Here is a 15,024-nt window from a genome sequence, read left to right as displayed (position 1 = left end):
GGTCAGCACTGTATGCCTCATTGCCGCTTAATAGACCATGGTCCTGCTCATAATGCTGCAGTGCTGCTCAGGATGCTGCAGTGCTGCATAATATCCCAGGGTCAGCCCTACATGCCTCACTGCTACTTAATAGACCATGGTCCTGCTCATAATGCTGCGGTGCTGCTCAGGATCCTGCAGTGCTGCATAATATCCCAGGGTCAGCACTATATGCCTCATTGCCGTTTAATAGACCATGGTCCTGCTCAGGATGCTGGGGTGCTGCTCAGGATGCTGCAGTGATGCATAATATCCCAGGGTCAGCCCTGTATGCCTCACTGCCGCTTAATAGACCAAGGTCCTGCTCATAATGCTGCGGTGCTGCTCAGGATGCTGCAGTGCTGCATAATATCCGAGAGTCAGTCCTGCATGCCTCACTGACGCTTAATAGACCATGGTCCTGCTCATAATGCTGCGTACTGCACAGGATGCTGCAGTGTTGCATAATATCCCAGGGTCAGCCCTGCATGCCTCACTGCTGCTTAATAGATCATGGTCCTGCTCACAGCACTGCGGTGCTGCACAGGATGCTGCAGTGCTGCATAATATCCCAGGGTCAGCTCTGTATGCCTCACTGCTGCTTAATAAACCAAGGTCCTGCTCACAATGCTGCGGTGCTGCACAGGATGCTGCAGTGCTGCATAATATCCCAGGGTCAGCCCTGTATGCCTCACTGCCGCTTAATAGACCATGGTCCTGCTCATAATGCTGCGGTGCTGCACAGGATGCTGCAGTGCTGCCTAATATCCTAGGGTCAGCCCTGTATGCCTCATTGCCGCTTAATAGACCATGGTCCTGCTCATAATGTTGCGGTGCTGCTCAGAATCCTGCAGTGCTGCATAATGTCCCAGGGTCAGCCCTGCATGCCTCACTGCCGCTTAATAGATCATGGTCCTGCTCATAATGCTGTGGTGCTGCACAGGATGCTGCAGTGATTTGATTTGATTTGAGATTGTATTTGTATAGCGCACTATCACTCCGCGAGGAGTATCTTGGCGCTGGCGTCATACAGTAGTGATAGCACGGATTATTGAATTGCTAAGAGTAATTAAATCAAAGCAAAGCAGCAGTCGTCCGAGATACCATAAATCCAAGTTTTGAGATCTTTCCTAAATGAAAGTTCAGTATTACAGAGTTTAATCTGGGCTGGCAACTTATTCCATGCTCTGGCACCCAAAAAGGCTAGGGTTTTTGCGCCTTTTCGTTTATATCTGTAATTGGGTAATTTTAGAAGATTTGCCGAGGAGGATCTGAGTGGCCTGGTGGTAGTATAAGGAGAGACACGTGCCGACAAAAATTTAGGACCAGTCTTCGTCTTTGCCCTAAACGTGATGAGGAGGATTTTAAAGAGAATTCATTTGTGGACCGGGAGCCAATGAAGTTTATTTAAGGCGGCAGACGCTGAGGAACTTCTGGGGAGTTTAAGTACCAGGCGGGCTGCAGCATGTTGTACCACCTGAAACTTCTTTAGGACTGATCTATTGGCTCCAGCCAGTAGCCCGTTGCAGTAGTCCATACGAGAAAGTATCAGGGCCACTGCTACGGACTTTCTAGCTGACAAAGGAAGGAACCGAAAGAATTTTTTTAGAGTTTTAATTAGGCCGAAACACGTTCCTGCAACTGCTTTAGTATGAGGAAGAAAGGAGAGGGAGTTATCAAATTGGACTCCTAAGTTTTTGGCGACCTTGACCACCTCAGGGGGTGGGGTAGCCCCGTCAGGCCACCACATCGACGGGTGAAAGGAGGTGCCAGTCCCTATGGGGAGAATCTCTGTTTTATCGGTGTTGCACTTCAAATGATTAATCGACATCCATTGGAGAACCGCAGTTAGGCAAGCTTTAAAATTCATTTCAGCTTGCGTGGAGTCGTTCTCCAAGGAGATAATCATTTGAGTGTCATCTGCGTATGACAGAACCTCAATCCCGAAGGAACTAATCAAAGTAATCAGAGGGGCCATATAGACATTAAAAAGTAATGGACTTAGGGAAGATCCCTGAGGGACTCCTGCTGAAATGGGTCGTTCAGAAGAGAGGAAAGAACCAAGGGTAATGACCTGTCTCCGTGAGGACAGGAAGGATCTGATCCATTTCAGCACCGTGCCTGAGATGCCGCTGCATTCGAGACGTCTCAAGAGGATGTCATGAGAGATCGTATCGAATGCAGCTGACAAATCGAGCAGAATCAGTACCCCCTTCCTACCTCTATCTGCAATCATCTTCAGGGCATCAGAAACTTCAATGAGGGCTGATTCCGTAGAATGTTTGGGACGGAATCCTGCTTGGCGAGGGTGAAGAATCTGTTGATCTTCCAGGAATTTTGTGAGCTCCTTTAAGACAAAGGTTTCTGTGATTTTTCCCAAAGTTGGAAGAAGTGAGATAGGGCGGAGATTGGAGAGCACAGCTGAGTCAATGTGTTGGTTTTTTTTTAATGGTTTAACCAGTGCCAACTTCCAGTCTGCTGGAACAACGCCCAGACTAAGGGACGAATTAACAATCTGATTAATCAAAGGGTTTGCTACCTCTGACAGCTTGTGAAGAACCGATGGAGGACAGGCATCCAAGGGCGACCCCGATTTGCATTTTTGTGTGGCCATAAGGGTCAAATCTAACGATACAGGTGAGAATGCCACCAGAGAGGCAGAGCTATTCGTCGGAGAGGGGTCAAGGGAGCAATTGGCATCTGGGAAATTTTTCTGAATTGCGAGGATTTTCTCCTCAAAAAACAAGGAGATCTGGTCGCATAGTAACTGAGAGGCGGGCAACTCTCTTTGCTCCGCCGTCGGTGTTGTGAAGGATTTTACAATTTGAAAAATCGTCTTCTGATTGTCTTGAGCTAAGTTGATTTTATTTGTGAAGAATTCCTTTTTTGCCAGTTGAATTTGGGAAAGATATGCTTTCCTACCTTCCCTAAAAATTGTTTTTTGTTTCTCCGTGTATCCCTTTCTCCACTGCCGCTCCAATTGCCTGCAATGCAATCTAGCAAGAGCCAGTGTGGAGCGTAAACCAGGGGGTATTTACGTTTTTTGGTTTTAGCGGCTTGCTTGTTATGTGTGAGGGCGTTATGGCCTTGCTGATGTTAGTGAGCCAGGACTGAAAAAGGTGAGAGTCAGTATCTGTATTGCCTGTTAAAGATGGGACTAGACTTTTGGCCACTGTGGTTAAATTAGGATTTTTAACAATCTGCGACCATGAGGGTCCCAGCTGAGGATTATTAAAGGTTTTCACAATCTGTGTCATTGGAGGCATAGTAATTCTAAGGGGGATAAAGGAATGGTCGGACCAGATTAGGGGAACGGGGGTATCTGCAGCAAGGTGCAATAGATTAGAGCAGACCCCATCAAGGGTGTGACCTGCTGAATGGGTGGGGCCATTCACTATTTGCTGTAGTGAAAACAAATCTAAAGTTTGAAGAAAATTATTTGTTCCAGAATCAGAGTGATCCTCTAAATGTAGATTAAAATCACCTAAAAGCGTAAAATTGGCATATTTGAGCATAAAATAACTTAATGGGTCATTAAGTGAGTTAATAAATTTTGCACTTTGACCAGGAGGCCTATACATAAGAGCACCAGAGAAACATAGAGTGGCATTCAAAGAAAGACAGAAGCCCAAGCTCTCAACATCCAGCAACGCATCTAACTCAAAGAAAGTACAGACCAATGAATCACGAAATATAATAGCCAGTCCTCCACCTCTACCCACTGGCCAGTCCTTCCTCTGTATAAGATAGCCTGAAGGGATCGCATCGGCAATATCTGGGCTGCTCCAGTCCTTGAGCCAGGTCTCTGTTACAAAAAGGATATCAAGTTGGGAGTCTAGAATTAGGTCCCTAATGTCATGACAATGTTTACCCATAGATCGTGCGTTGATAAGGCCTCCAACAAGTAGGCCCCTGTTCCTAGCAGTGCCAGCCCTAGAGTAGACATTCTGATGAGAGACTCCAGTTGAGAGTACAAATGGAAGGTCTGACAGACATCTACCACAGACACAGGCTCCATATATGCAGTCAGGATGTATAGGATGTTGACAAAGGGAGGTCGAATTTAAACTCTTTAGGACCTCAGCATTGTAGGTTAATCTAACTGGAGGAGCAGTATATCCCGTCTTTGTCACGTCCTTGGCGCGGACGGGCGCAGACGGGCTTACCTTTGGCGCGCCTTCGGAGCGCCCGCTGCGCGCCCGCTGCGCGCGTCCGCTGCGCGTCCGGCCCAGCTTGAAGTTAAATAGCTGCCCGGCTCGAGGACTCTCGTCTCCGCCTTCCCTAGAGGAGCGAACAACAGAGGCCCTGATAGGTCAAGGCGTGGGAGGGGAATATCCGCTTCCCTCCAATCAAACGGCCACAAAGGCCGGCGTTGGACCGGGGAAGCGGAGAGATGCTAGAATAGACGGGGGCTGACAGAAGCTTCGTGAATATCAGCACATCAGAGCGTCAACAAATGTAGAACGTTTTTAAGAACATTTAAAAGGTGATAATTCATTTATAAAATACAGTACAACTTTACAGGTTAAAGCTAAAAAAGTGCAAATGTGCCAAGTGCAGAATAGCAGAGTAAGTGCAAATAGCGCAAGGAACGAAAATTTCGTCACAATTATGATTCCCCCCTAGTCTCTATAAGCATGAGTCACCAGTGAGCTATTTTTAGAATTATGTCAAATGAGGGATTGCCTCACCAAGTACGACGCTGCGCGTCCGGCCCAGCTTGAAGTTAAATAGCTGCCCGGCTCGAGGACTCTCGTCTCCGCCTTCCCTAGAGGAGCGAACAACAGAGGCCCTGATAGGTCAAGGCGTGGGAGGGGAATATCCGCTTCCCTCCAATCAAACGGCCACAAAGGCCGGCGTTGGACCGGGGAAGCGGAGAGATGCTAGAATAGACGGGGGCTGACAGAAGCTTCGTGAATATCAGCACATCAGAGCGTCAACAAATGTAGAACGTTTTTAAGAACATTTAAAAGGTGATAATTCATTTATAAAATACAGTACAACTTTACAGGTTTAAGCTAAAAAAGTGCAAATGTGCCAAGTGCAGAATAGCAGAGTAAGTGCAAATAGCGCAGTGCTGTATTATATCCCAGGTTTCTGCCCTGTATGCATCACTGCCGCTTAATAGACCATGGTCCTGCTCCCAATGCTGCGGTGCTGCCCAGGATGCTGCGTATTCTGCCAGGGTGCTGCTCGAAATGCCATGGTGCTGCACGCTGACAGTAATGTTCAGTATAAACTTGGACCAAGCGTTCACATGGACGATATAATGCAACAGGAGATTCCTGTATTGAATCAATCAGGGTTAGAGAATTCTCAGTAAGACAGAAACATTCTGTCGCGAATTAATCACAAGAAAACATTTGAAAGACAGCCAGTATTTATCATATTCAATTCATCCGAATGTAATTTTATTTCCCAGTATCATTAGAAATGAACAAAACAGCTGAAAATAACAGTCAGTAAGTGGTGAGAGAGTTACTCAAAAAGACCTCAAGTGAGAAAAATCATAACCGAACAAAGTAAGAGAAGTGCCAAATGCGTGGAAATAAACTGTATACTGGTGTTAAGCAAAAGACAGACAGTGGTATTGAGTACAGTTACCCACATCAGGGGTAGTCCCCGGTGTATGGTTAGATGTGAGGTCTGTCTTTAGATCGTGTCTGCGGCATTTCGACCCTGTGCAGGTTATGAGGGTTCCATCAGGACTGAGAATAACCTGAGCAAAAAAACGATGGATTTAGGCCCAGATCTCTGTACTGGGGTGAATGTATGACATCGTTCTGCATTCTGTCCATCAACTGTTGTTTTTGCATTAATAACCTGGGGAGATAAAGAATTGTGCGAAATTATTAAGGAAGCCATTGAATTGGAAATTGCAAGTGGAATAAAGGAGAATACATACTGGTTGAGATTGCATGGAGGGACCGAGTCCTGTGTGGACATCAAGGCCACTGCCATGGTCGCGGACTTGCGGTGAAAAAACATCCACAGAATACCTGTATGGGGAGTATATGGTATTAGGGACAGGTATAGTCAAATACACTGTGGCATGTGTGTGTGTTTCTATGCTGCTACTTAAGAAGGGGATGATAAGTAGTATGTATAAACTGCGCAATTCTCACCCAATTGTTTTATTTTCATCTGTTTTGTTCATTTCTATTGATACTTAAAAATAAAATTCAATTCGGATGAATTGACTACGATAAATACTGGTCAATACTGGTTGTCTTTGAAATGTTTTGTTGCGATTCATTTGCGACACAATGTTTCTGTCTTATTGAGAATTTGCTAACCCTGATAGATTCAATACAGGAATCTCCTGTTGTATTATATTGTTCTGTAAATGAGTTCCATGTGAACGCTTGTTCCAAGTTTACACTTGATATCCATGTTCATGTGGACATTTGGGTTGTTCTTTTTCCCTTACACTAGTAATGTTCAGTATGCAGCGGTGCTGCTTTATGGGCCAGGATCTCACTCACAATGCTGCTGTGGTGTTGCTTAGTATTCCAGGGTGCTGCTTAGTAATTAGCGGTGCTACTTAAAATGCCACAGTGGTGTTCAGAAGGCTGCATGGCTGCGTAAGGGACACGGGTGTTGCTGAGTATGCTGCTCTGCTGCAGCCTATTATGCCAGCCCTGCTTCTCAGTAATTTATTTTTGCAATTTAATATAGCGCGGACATGGCCTAAAGGCATCAGAGAGCTTTACAGCAGTAGCATGATACAAGGGTATAGCAAGTAACAGTTACAATACTTACATTAAGACATTTGCATCAGTAGGTGCAACCAGGACAAATGCAGCCATTGGACACGGGACGTATACGGTCCAGGCTTCAATTAAGATGGTGGGGACACACAGTGAAGGTAGTTCGCCACCTGGATAGAGTACTTGGGTGTGGTTGAGGGTGATTAACCCCGGTGTCTGTCAAATAGGAGGAGCTTGAGGTCCTTTTTAGGTCTCGCCTGGCGTAAGACTGCGCAGACATGCGCAGTCTCGCTGGCGAGATTTAACGTTTTAGGGTAGATTTCACTAGTGGGCTTTAAGCCCCGCCCCTATTTTCCATGGGCTGGCGTCACCGTTTATGCTAAACGGTGGCCAGCCATTGGAAAAGAGCGTCTAGTGATGTACACTTTTCTCTTTTAGAGCCGTCCAGTTGGACTGGCTGCCCCGACTTTTTGCTGGCGTAAAAGTTTTTTTATCTTTATGGGGCCAAACACATGGCCACATAAAGATAAGAAACCAGTCATGCGAGACAGTCCAACTGGGACGGCTCGCAAGCCAGTCCAACTGGGACGGCTCTAAAAGAGAAAAAAAAGCGGGAGGCGTTTTTGGCGTTGCTTGTTTACGTTGAGGGTTCTTACCTTGCTGTCAGTACCTCTATTAGGTGAGAAGTCGGTGACTGCAGAAAAGTCTGGTGCCGTATTTCGGCGCCGGTAAAACTTGAAAAGTTTCCTGAAGGCGTACTCCCCTGACTCACATGCCGACAATCCGGCTGCCATATTTAATTAAAATAGTCCAACCTCAGGGTCGCGATTCGACACCCTAAATTGCAACAACTGTCTGTTTCTCCACTTCAGGCCGCGTCTTCAGGGCCCGTAACACTAGGCTGTACTCTGTCTTTCTTGGTCGGCGGCCATGTTAGGTGAACTCACCCTATCCGTATCTCAGGCTGCATGATAGCGGTAGCTTGGCGGGCCCTGCCCCACGGCGCGTGACGTCACGCGCAGCCGCCACCGGTTTCGGGCACCATCGGGGACGACTCTTCAGGCCCCGTCCGGGGTTCGCGCTGGTGAACCGGAGGCTGAGGCCGCGCGCACCGTCACCGGTGCTGACAGAGGGACTCCGTGAGGCGGCCACAGGAGGCCTCGGTGACCAAAGCCCGGTGAGACTGCGGGACTAGATGTGCCCCTAAACTAAGTGTTGGGGGTAGGAGGATAAGGAGGGCTGAGGAGATGGGGAGGGGAGCAGTGCAGCGAGTGCTTGTTCTCACATGTTCGCTGCTGCTTGAAGGAGGGAGGATGGTCTCGTCTCCGGTGCTCAAACTGTGACCCAGTCTCGTGGCCTCCACCCACCTCCACCCGCAGCCCCTCCGGCTGGGTGGCACCGAGGGCTGGCAGGAAGCCCCCAGGGTGCACACTTCCTAATCTCTGTCAGATCACATGCCCCGTTTCCTCATTTTGTAGCCAGTTTGCTTTTGCTCTGTGACTTCAGAAAGATTCATCGATGCTGGCGCTGGTGCCCGACTGTGCCTCCACTTTGGGCCCCCCTCAACTCTTGCAAGACCCCGGGGGCGAGAGACCACCTTTCTTGAGTCCTGCATCCACATGTCACTTCCTCTTCACAGACGCCGGAAGTCATCTCTGCCTGTCCAGGTAAAAGCTTTGTTCCTATTGGCAGCTTCTTGTAACCGGATTAATAACTGGTAGCACCACATTCATGCGATTTAAAGCCCGTGTGACAGCAAAATCTACAGTGCAACAACCGTAAACACGCGCATGCCTCCATAGCTGGGCGTTTACCCACAGTGTACCGGGGTATAGTGCAGTGCATGGGAGACAGGGGGGTATTACACGCGCTGACACCAGCAGAGAGGCCGGATCCTAGTGTACTGGAAACAGCAGTTTCACTCTGTCCGGAATTTAATTCCGGACACATTTCCAGTGTCAACCAACCAAAGCCAACCTGCCACTCCATTCGACACATAACGAAAATACAGTTTTTCAAACTCGTCTGTTGCACTGAAGGGTCAGGACACAACACAAGCAGGTGCCAGTGGAGGGGACTGGCAGTGTGATGGCGAGCGTGTGCCAGGGGTGGCAGGCTCCACCTGCCGTAAACCGATTTCATTCGGACCCTGAGCAGCCCCTGGCAGGGCGGCACATAGGCGATGTGCTCTGAGCTGCATTCCGCTGCACTGTCTGCCAATCACCACCATGCAAGGTGTTAAGTTAGGAGAGGGGCAGAGTGTGTACATCAAAACTCTGCAAGTCGAGCGCTGTGCTGTCTCCACCGGGGAGGAATTGTGTAGATCTCCAAAGAATGTGTTCAACTGATTTCTGTCAATCTTTCAAGCTACAATAAAGTAGACTTTTCTCCAGGAAAATGTCCTTAGAGACAGTTCCAGCGAGTTCCGTGCTTCCGGGGTCAAAAGGATTGGTAAATGACCTCGGAAGGTCATGTGGTGTTCCATGAGATAACACGACAGTGGAAGACTTTGCGCAAAATAAATGACACATATCAATAACTATGTATGTGCCCTGAACTGGCCTTGTGTGTATTATTACAGAAACATACTGTACAGATGTTTACAAAATGTACATTTTCCTCCATGTTGAATTCTACGACCGCCCCAGAGAGTAACTAAAGAGCACTTTCATGCTGCGCTCAGGCCACTGTTCTACAGCAGCTCAGCTTTTGCAAATGACAGATGTCACTATTGTCATTAGTAGCACCGGGAATCACATTGTCGGCCCCAGAAGGTGGAAAAGCTCAACACCCCAGACCATAGCCTGAAAGTTCTAAGCAGATGTCCAGAGCCGGATATTAACCTACTGAGCTATCGTGCATCAATCAATCTGCACAGCGATTCCACACACTGAGTTCTGCATAAAGGTCTCTACAGAATGACATCATTTCCAAGGATATATATATCTTTTTTCCAAAGCCAATACGTATCTATCAGCCATGTGTCAGATTGATTTGATGAATACTACAAATCTGAACATGGATTTTCAGTGAGAACATATTACATTTTAATGCAAACATTTTTTGCTTGTTCATTTGCTTTGGAATGCACTAGTATGTTGCTGAGGCTACTTCACAGCAAAGGTGGAAGGATACAACAGCAGGGGACTGTGCAGAACACAGTTCAGAGACAACCAAACAAGGTGACTGTTAGACCTGGCGTCTTTTGTCATGGGTTCCCGTGAAATTTTGCTTTCTGACCTCCTGTTCTGAACATGTTGTGAACTTCGTTTTTGCTCTCTTTAGGACTCTGTGTGCTTTTTCACTGCTACCAGTGCTAAAGTGCATGTGTTCTGTGTCTAAAATGTAATGGCAATTGGTTTCTCCATGATTGGCATATTTGATTTACTAATAAGTCCTATATAGAGTTCACTGCATGTGCCCAGGGCCTGTAAATCAAATGCTCCTAGTGGGCCTGCAGCACTGATTGTGCCACCCACATGAGTAGCTTTTTAAACATGTCTCAGGCCTGCCACTGCGGAGCCTGTGTGCACAGTTTGATATGCCATCTCGACCTGACAAGTTAACCTACATGTCAGGCCTAAACCTTCCCTTTTATTACACATAGGGCACCCCGAGAGTCCCCCGTGCCCAGGGAGGGAACTGATGCGATACATGAGTGGTGGAGTGTACCTCACAGGTCTGGTCCCCTGCGCTCTTCTCAGCAGGAGGAACAGCCGGACTGGACTTGGCGTAGGGAACACGCAACCACGGAGGAAGCAGCTGGCGCCCACCGCGGCTCCTTTAAGTGGGACTTGTACTTCGCAAACCCCGCCCCCGGATTCAGCGTCACCGCTCCAGAACCAGTGACTAACAAGCATTAAAAATGCAATAGGTCTCGCCTTTCATTAAGTTAAAGCCATTTGCTTTGCTATACAATACCATTAGCAAAGCAAATGGCTTTAACTTAATAAAAGGCGAGGCCTATTGCATTTTCAATGCTTGTTGAAGTTGGCTATGCAGGTTATTAGGCGAAGGGAGGAAGGTAAGAAGTTCCAGATTCGTGTGGTACTACCGGAGATTGACTGGCTCATGTACCGTCATGTACAGTAAGTACTGTGTTGTGCTGCTCAGAAAGCAATGCTGTTTCTTAATAGGCAAAGTCTGATATAAAATGTGCCATGCTGCTGTTCAACATGCGAGAAGAGGAAGCAGTGAGGATCGTTCATGTGGTGGTGAACAGCTGCAAGCCCCTATTTGCCTGCAACCACGATGTACACTGCCCAAGGCCCTGTCGACACCCAGGGACCTTTAAAGATCAAAGAAAGGAAGACAGCGAGCCCAGGGTGTGTGATGATAGTGCGTCCCACTGTCCCCTCCTCCCCTCTTCAAGCATGCCTGGAGTACCGATCCAGCGCTCGCAGTGCATTCTGGGAGCGGCTGCTGATCAACCTTCACTGCCTCCGGAATTACAAATTCCAATTACCAAAGATGCAGGAGGGCAGCACCTGTGACAACCGCCCCCCACCCGCTCGACACCACCTCACCCCCACGGGTCTACAAGCCCCCCCCCCCCCCCACCATCACCACCCCCACCCCCACCCCTCCCTCGCTCGCCCAGCGCCAGCGCCCTTCGTCTTCCACACTTCATTAGGAGCAAAAAACACGCGGACCTGACAGAAAGAGGCAGTGAGAGCTCGGGGAGGAGGGAGCAGGTGGGCAGACGCTAAAGACGAATAACATAAGGAGGGACGAGTGAAGAGGAGATCGAGGAACACGGACCAAGGCAGACGCCTGAAGAGGAGTAGACAGTGGACGAGAGACGCATAGAGGGAGGGGAGGAAGGTGCGAGAGAGAGATCAAGACGAGCATCGCAAGAGTGAGAGGAAGAGATATATGGAGCCCCTGCAAAGATAGGAAGAAGGTGGCCTGGGAGATAAGACGAGGGAATAAGATAAGAGGAGAAAGGCCAGAGAGAGTGGGAGAGTATATCTGTATATTGGTGACAATTATTGATTTTTGAATTGATTAAAAACACAGCATTCACCTGGCATTGTTTTTAAATAGTCCGTCTTCTTTCGAGTTAGTTGTCTGATTAAATTAATGCCAGCCAAGAGAGTGATCATCTCTTTTTCCAGGGTTACAAGCAGTAGTCCAAGTGCCAAAAGGAAACAGATTAACCAATTGCACACATTTATATTTCTTTCACTGGCATCCTGGAGACAAGGGCAGTTTCTTTTTTCAGCTTTCTCCCTTCTTTTCACAGTAGAGTAGATGCTTCTTCTCCCCTTTCAAACCCGGGAAACTCAACCTTTCAGGAACAGTTATTTATTCAATAAAATGTATGGGAACTGTTTTGATCAAATCAATAAATCTTTGGAAACACTGCCCCCCTCCCCCCCTGCCCACTACGACCTGTGTTTACAAGTGATTTTCTACACTTATTTCTCCTCTACCAGAGCATGCTCTTTCTATCCGAGGGTGCTTTATGTCTTAATCTCTTCCCTTTTCACAATCCCACACAATCTTATACGCAACCAAAATTTGTGCTTTTGAGATGTTAGTATGAGATTGTAATGGAAAGCTTTTATAAACAAGCACCAAAAGGTCTTATTCATATGCTTAAATTAGTTGAGTCATTCAATATGGCACTTTCTTCATTGTTTACATTCAGTGGTATTTTTGTTGTTACCTTGTCGGACATCAAAGTTGCCCTTTAATGAATCAACCTTCTGTGGTTCATAATAAACAAATTATCATATACTTCACAAACTTCAAAGGAGCGGGACTATTTCCCCAGAGTTAGGGCATGGATAATAGGGTATGGTCACGCTCTATTTCGGTAACATTCATAACACAAATCTATTAGCATTCACAATTGTGGAATCAAAATAATGGATAATTCTGTTGATGCTTGGTGTGGGGCAGGCAGGCTACTTCCAGTGCAAGGCATGACCAAGCAGTTGCTTAATGCCCTACCAGCAGAGGACACCAGATTGTCCCACAAGCATCAAATATTACTTACTCTTTTGTTGTGGCGGGAGCCATCAGGGTATCAGCAACATGTCACTGCCTAGAGCAACCATTGCACTGGTTCAGGTTGGTAAAAATCCGTCTGGCCAGTGTCGCTGATTTGTTTCTCAATCTGCAAGGCTAAAACTTAATCATAAGAGGACTTCAATCAGACATTTACCCTTTCCATTTTGTATCTGATAGGATGGTGTTGGGGGCCCTCCCCACAGTCTTTATCTTGTAAAACATTTTTGTGACCATCATCTTGTAGCTGTGGTCTTAGCTCATCTGCCCTGTAGTTATTTAGTAGGTGATCAACATAATTTGGCAACTGTGAGGCTCTACACTGAAAGTCTACTGAGGTGAATTGCCTATTTAGTCATTCTCAAAAAGAGGAACAGATGGTTTCAGATGGGGAAGTTAGCATTCACTTGGTATTGACCTTACCCTCTAGTATTTAATCACTGGTTCCTGTTGACCAGAAACGTGCTGCATCCAGAAGAAGCATAAGTGATTCGCAACGCAAAGCCAAGTTTCAGAAGCAAGCATTTCATATTCACTTCGTAGTTTTTTGCTTCCTATTAGCATACAGGAGGGTTGCAGCACTGTTTGGTGTGCTCACCATGGCAAAGTTCAGTAGACTTCTAAATTAATATGAAACCTTTTGGTGATAACGGAAAATGACACATGTTTCGCTCTGGCCCGGAAAAGCCATATCTGCTGTTTTCAACTCTTTGTGTGTGGAATCCTTTTTTTAAACCTTTTATCGACTAACAAAGAAATGCAGCTTAAGAGAGTTGCCAACCGCTAATTGCTGAAGCCACGTTTCATTTATTACTAGTGCCAGGGAATCTTTAATCACAAGGCTTTTCACATGACTCGTAAGCACTTTTTGTAGAAGTACTCGCTCTTGTTTTTAATTTTTTTCCCTTACCAGTCCTAGTGCTAAGATGCAATTGGTGTATGTCTGCTGACATATGCTATACTCCGTAGTTCACTCATGGAGAACGTACTGTCTTTATTCCGGGTTAGCTACTCTGAGGCCATAGCAGGTCTTTAGAGTCCTTAGGTAGTACCCCAGGACCCTTGGAGAATCAAGACTCTAATGGGAGTCCATAGACGTCTGCTCTAAGTACACTTTGTCTATAGTGAGTACATAGTAAGTACGCATGTCCCATGCTTGTACTGAGAACACTTCGTCCACAAAGACCGGAGAGTGCACAGTGAGTACACAGAGCCCATAAATAATCACAAGAGAATGAGGGGTGAAAGGAAGTCGTCCCTCCTCGACCTCCCGCACAATAGAGGGACCGGAAATTGGATAATTGGAAAATCCGTGTGGGGGAAATACACAAAAGTGTTAAAACTGCCCTCACACACAGCTTGCTGTGTGTGAGGGCAGTTTTAATCCCTTTTGTGTATTTCCCCCACACGGATTTTTCTATTATCCAATTTCCGGTCCCTCTTCCAGATTGTGATTGAGATACACAGAGCCCATTCCCAGTCTATATTGAGCATACAGAGTGAAATAAGACAACGTCCTTAGACAGGTCACAGCCCATAGAGAAAAGCAACAATCCATTGGGAGAACATGGCTAGTCCACATGGCCTACAACAAGTTAACTGTGAGTACCTTGTGTACAGGGTCCATAAAAAGCATGCATAGTCCATACAGTGTCTGTAAAGAGCGCAATGGGTCCTTAATCAATGTAGTCCTTAGAGAGGGTCTATAGTAGTTTATAGTAAGAATACAGAGTCCTTAAGGAGAACAGACTTCTTAGTTTCCACAGCAGGCTGACTCTATTGCAAGTACACATAGAGCCCTTGTCAAGTGCATGTTGATGCCGAGGCCCCAATCCTCAACAGCTCTATCGACGGACTCCTCCCTATACAGCCCTCAGCTTTGGCAGTTCATGCTCCTTCCAAAGGTCCTACAGCAGCACTCTAGCCCCCTTCCCAACTGTGCGACCCTTCATGTTTCCTCAACTCTGGAAGAGTGTGAGGGCCTAGCAGTGGAATCATTACTCATTGACTCACATCTGAGACTCCTTTCTGATTTTCATACTTCAGGGGCGGCGGAGTGATTACTACGGCATCTACCACACCAGCCCATCCTTCAGCAGCCTCACTAAGCCTGTGGTGCTCTGGACCCAGCAGGACGTGTGCAAGTGGCTGAAGAAACACTGTCCGCACAACTATCTCATCTACGTGGAGGCCTTCTCGCACCACGCGATCACAGGTAACATCACTAAGTGCAGACTACAATCACAGATCCCATCATGCACCCCGCCGCCACCAACAGTTG

At 47.0% G+C, this 15,024-nt stretch overlaps 1 protein-coding gene across 2 annotated transcripts in view; it reads left to right on the top strand.

Annotated features, from left to right (window-relative positions):
• The window catches only part of SAMD10 (sterile alpha motif domain containing 10), a 141,407-nt gene that overhangs the window by 70,634 nt on the left and 55,749 nt on the right, over positions 1-15,024 (top strand). For both annotated transcript variants that reach the window (XM_085619661.1, XM_085619663.1), the window contains exon 3: positions 14,790-14,958. In XM_085619661.1, coding sequence (XP_085475787.1) covers positions 14,790-14,958 — 169 coding nt within the window. The remainder of the gene's footprint in view (positions 1-14,789; positions 14,959-15,024) is intronic.

The sequence above is a fragment of the Triturus cristatus genome, chromosome 7 (genome assembly GCF_964204655.1).
Source record: "Triturus cristatus chromosome 7, aTriCri1.1, whole genome shotgun sequence".
NCBI lineage: Eukaryota > Metazoa > Chordata > Amphibia > Caudata > Salamandridae > Triturus > Triturus cristatus.
Note: the sequence above shows the minus strand (reverse complement) of the source record. Positions and strands in the feature narration are given on the sequence as shown.